The following is a 3,180-nucleotide window of genomic DNA, read 5'->3' on the forward strand; positions in this document are numbered from 1 at the left end:
GGCGGCGCGTCGGCCATCGGCGCGTCCGACGACGCCCTGGGCGGCGACGCGTCGTCCACGTCCATGGCGTCCGGCGACACCGTGGGCGGCGACGCGTCGCCCACGTCCATCGCCTCGGACGGCTCCGCGCAGACGACGCACTTGTCGCCCTGCTGGCCGCAGACGACGCGCGAGAGGAGGCCCTTGACCGCGCCGCACCACTCGACGCCGCAGGTGCCCGGCGCGGCGTCGCAGTCGCGCGCGTGGAGCATGACGAACTTGGCGCCCGCGCAGACGCGCGCGTGGGCCGCGGACTGGTGGCGGCCGGGGCAGCTCCGCACGTGGTCGAAGAGCTCGAGGAGCGCCGCGCCCTGGGCGTGGGACATCGTCGACGCGTCGTCGTCGGGCGCGCTGCGCTTCCGCGGCGCGTCGGCGCGGAGGAGCACCTCGCCGTCGTCGGCGGCGGCCGCGCGGCCGAGCGCCGCGGGCCGCGGCGGCGACCGCGCGCCGTCGCCCTGGGCATGGGACAGCGTCGACGCGTCGTCGGGCGCGCGCGCCTCGGCCGTCGGCAGCGAGATGTCGTCGATCTCGATCTCCGGGTACTGGAGCGCGCCGCACTGGGGGCAGCTGTGGCGCGCGAGCGTCCATAACGGGTTCGCGTCCGACGTCGTCTCGTAGGCGTGCTCGCACACGGAGCAGTAGTACTTGACCGACTGAGCGAACGCCAGCGCACGCAGCGGTTCCATCGCTTTCGCCTCCGCCGCCGCGCGCCGCATCCGCGCCGCCGCCGCCGCCGCCGCCGCCGGCGCCTCCCGCGCGGCCTTCGCCTCCCGCGCGGCCTTCTTCGCCGCCGCCTCCGCGTCCCGCACGGCCTTCGCCTCCCGCGCGGCCTTCTTCGCCGCCGCCTCCGCGTCCCGCACGGCCTTCTTCGCCTCCCGCACGGCCTTCGCCGCCGCCGCCGTCGCCTCCCGCGCGGCCTTCGCCGCCGCCGCCGTCGCCTCCCGCACGGCCTTCGCCTTCGCCGCCGTCGCCGCCCGCGCGGCCTTCTCGTCGTCGTCGGCCACGAACTTGTCGAAGACCTGGTCCTGGAGGCGGGCGAGATCCTCGTCGGAGATGCCCGGCGTCGCCTTGAGGGCGGCCGCCGCGATCGCCCGCCGGCGCCGCAGCGTCTGCGCGCCCGAGATCAACTCGAGGGCGACGTGGCGCGACGCCGTCGCCATGTAGGCGCGGCCCAGGGCGACGAGCGCTTCGCTGGCCTCCGTGTCGACGACGACGAGCGCCGCGTCGCGGTCCGCGAGGCGGAGGATGTGCGCCTCGAGCCCGTCGTCGAACGCGAAGCAGACCGGGGGCGCGCACGGCTCGGGCATGGCGTCGATCTCGAGCTTGCGCATTAACTTCGCGCCCTGGAGCGCGACGTCGTAGGGCAGGTTCGAGGCCCGCGGCGCCGCGCACAAGTCGACGAGGCAGGTCCAACGGGCGTACAGCCCCAGGGCCTTGGCCGCCTCGAGCACCACGTCCATGGCCATGCCGTGGCGCAGGGGCCGCGCACTCGACGCCTCGAGGCCCTCGGCGTCGAGCATCTGGGCGTCGGCCGCGCGGCCGCCGACGAGGTCGACGGTCTCCGTGAACATCATGGTGCCGCGCGCGATGATCCAGACGCGGAGCGCCTTGCGCGCGCACCGGTCGCCGCGGCTGAGCACCTCGACGAGGCCCTTGATGTCGCCGAAGAGGGGCATCAGGCCGCGCAGGATCGCGAGCTTGTCGTAGTCGACGTGGAGGTCCGACGGGTGGAGCAGGTGGTAGAGGTGGAGGAGCCCGAAGCTCAGGCCGACGCCGTACTCCGGCGCGAGGTTGATCGCGCGCTCGACGACCGTGCCCTTGATGAGCGCCGTGTTCGCCTTGGGGATGGCGGCGTCGCCGAAGAGCCGCACTTTTAAGTGTAGCGACCGCGCGATCTCCGTCTTGAGATTCGGGTTCACCGATCGCGCCTGGTGGAACTGAAGCCCCGACGCGCCCGCGTCGACGATGAGCTTCTCCATGGCATCGCTGAGGACGCTGCAGTCGATGGCGTACCGCTCCGGCGGCGGCGGCAGTGGCCCCTCCCAGGGCTCTGCATCAAACTTCGAGAAGTCCGAGTCGTGCGAATGTGCGCGGTTGCCGACGCCGCCCCACGCGTTGACGCGCAACATGGTGGGCTGCAGCGTCTTGACGAGCTCGCCGTCGCCTAGCGTCGAGCGCCGCATCATGCCGCTCACGCCGCTCGGTCAAACCATACGGTGCTCTCCGGCGCAAGGCTGAACTGCCGCTGTGGAGATCACAGGCCATGGCCGATCTGCCCAAACCCGCGCTGGGCGTCGCGTCGTAGGCGAGCGGCATCATCCTCGACGAGCGCTGCGGGTCGCGCAGCTCCGAATCAGGCGGCGTGTAGACGCCGGCGCACGAGCACTGACGCCTGGCGACACCACCATCGTGCTGATTTTGTTTGCACATCCGACCCCGGCCAGGCGAGGAAGAGGACCGACACGATGAGAAGGTGGCCACAACTGCTGCTGCCGCTGCTCGTGGCGAATGCCTTCCTGCGCCCCGCCCCGCGCACGGCACCGTCGCGGAGACCAGCGGCGACCCTCGAGCCCCCGGTCCAGCAGCAAACTTTAAACACGAAGGAGAAGGTCGCCATCCTCCTCTTAAACCTCGGCGGCCCCCAGACGACGGCGGACGTCGAGCCCTTCCTCTACAACCTCTTCGCGGACCCCGACATCATCCGGCTCCCGTCGGCCATCGGCGGCCTGCAGACGGCCCTCGCCTGGCTCATCGCGACGCGGCGCGCGCCGAAGAGCCGCGCCGCCTACGAATCGATCGGCGGCGGGAGCCCCATCACCATGTACACGATGGAGCAGGGGCGGCTCCTGGAGGAGGCTTTGAACAGCGGCGACTCGGGCGTCGAGTACAAGTCCTACGTCGCCATGCGCTACTGGCACCCGTTCACCGACGAGGCCCTGGACAAGGCCGTCGCCGACGGGTGCACGTCGGCCGTCGTGCTGCCGCTCTACCCCCACTTCAGCATCTCGACGACGGGGTCGAGCCTGCGGGCCCTCCTCTCGGAGATGCAGGCGAGCCACCCGCAGCTCATGGCGAGCCACACCGTCGTCCCCTCGTGGCACGACTCGCGCGGCTACGTGAACTTGGTCGCGCGGTTGGTCG

The 3,180-nt window shown here is 72.2% G+C and overlaps 1 protein-coding gene across 1 annotated transcript; it reads left to right on the plus strand.

Moving 5' to 3' along the window:
- Positions 1 to 2,504: 2,504 nt before the first annotated feature.
- Positions 2,505 to 3,179, plus strand: AURANDRAFT_35380 (hypothetical protein; the record flags this gene model as incomplete). The annotated part of the gene is made up of 1 exon (XM_009044749.1): positions 2,505 to 3,179. A coding segment is annotated over one exon (675 nt), but the record flags the coding sequence as incomplete, so codon positions are not given.
- Between the last annotated feature and the right edge of the window lies 1 nt (position 3,180).

The sequence above is a fragment of the Aureococcus anophagefferens genome (genome assembly GCF_000186865.1).
Source record: "Aureococcus anophagefferens unplaced genomic scaffold AURANscaffold_765, whole genome shotgun sequence".
NCBI classification, from domain to species: domain Eukaryota; class Pelagophyceae; order Pelagomonadales; family Pelagomonadaceae; genus Aureococcus; species Aureococcus anophagefferens.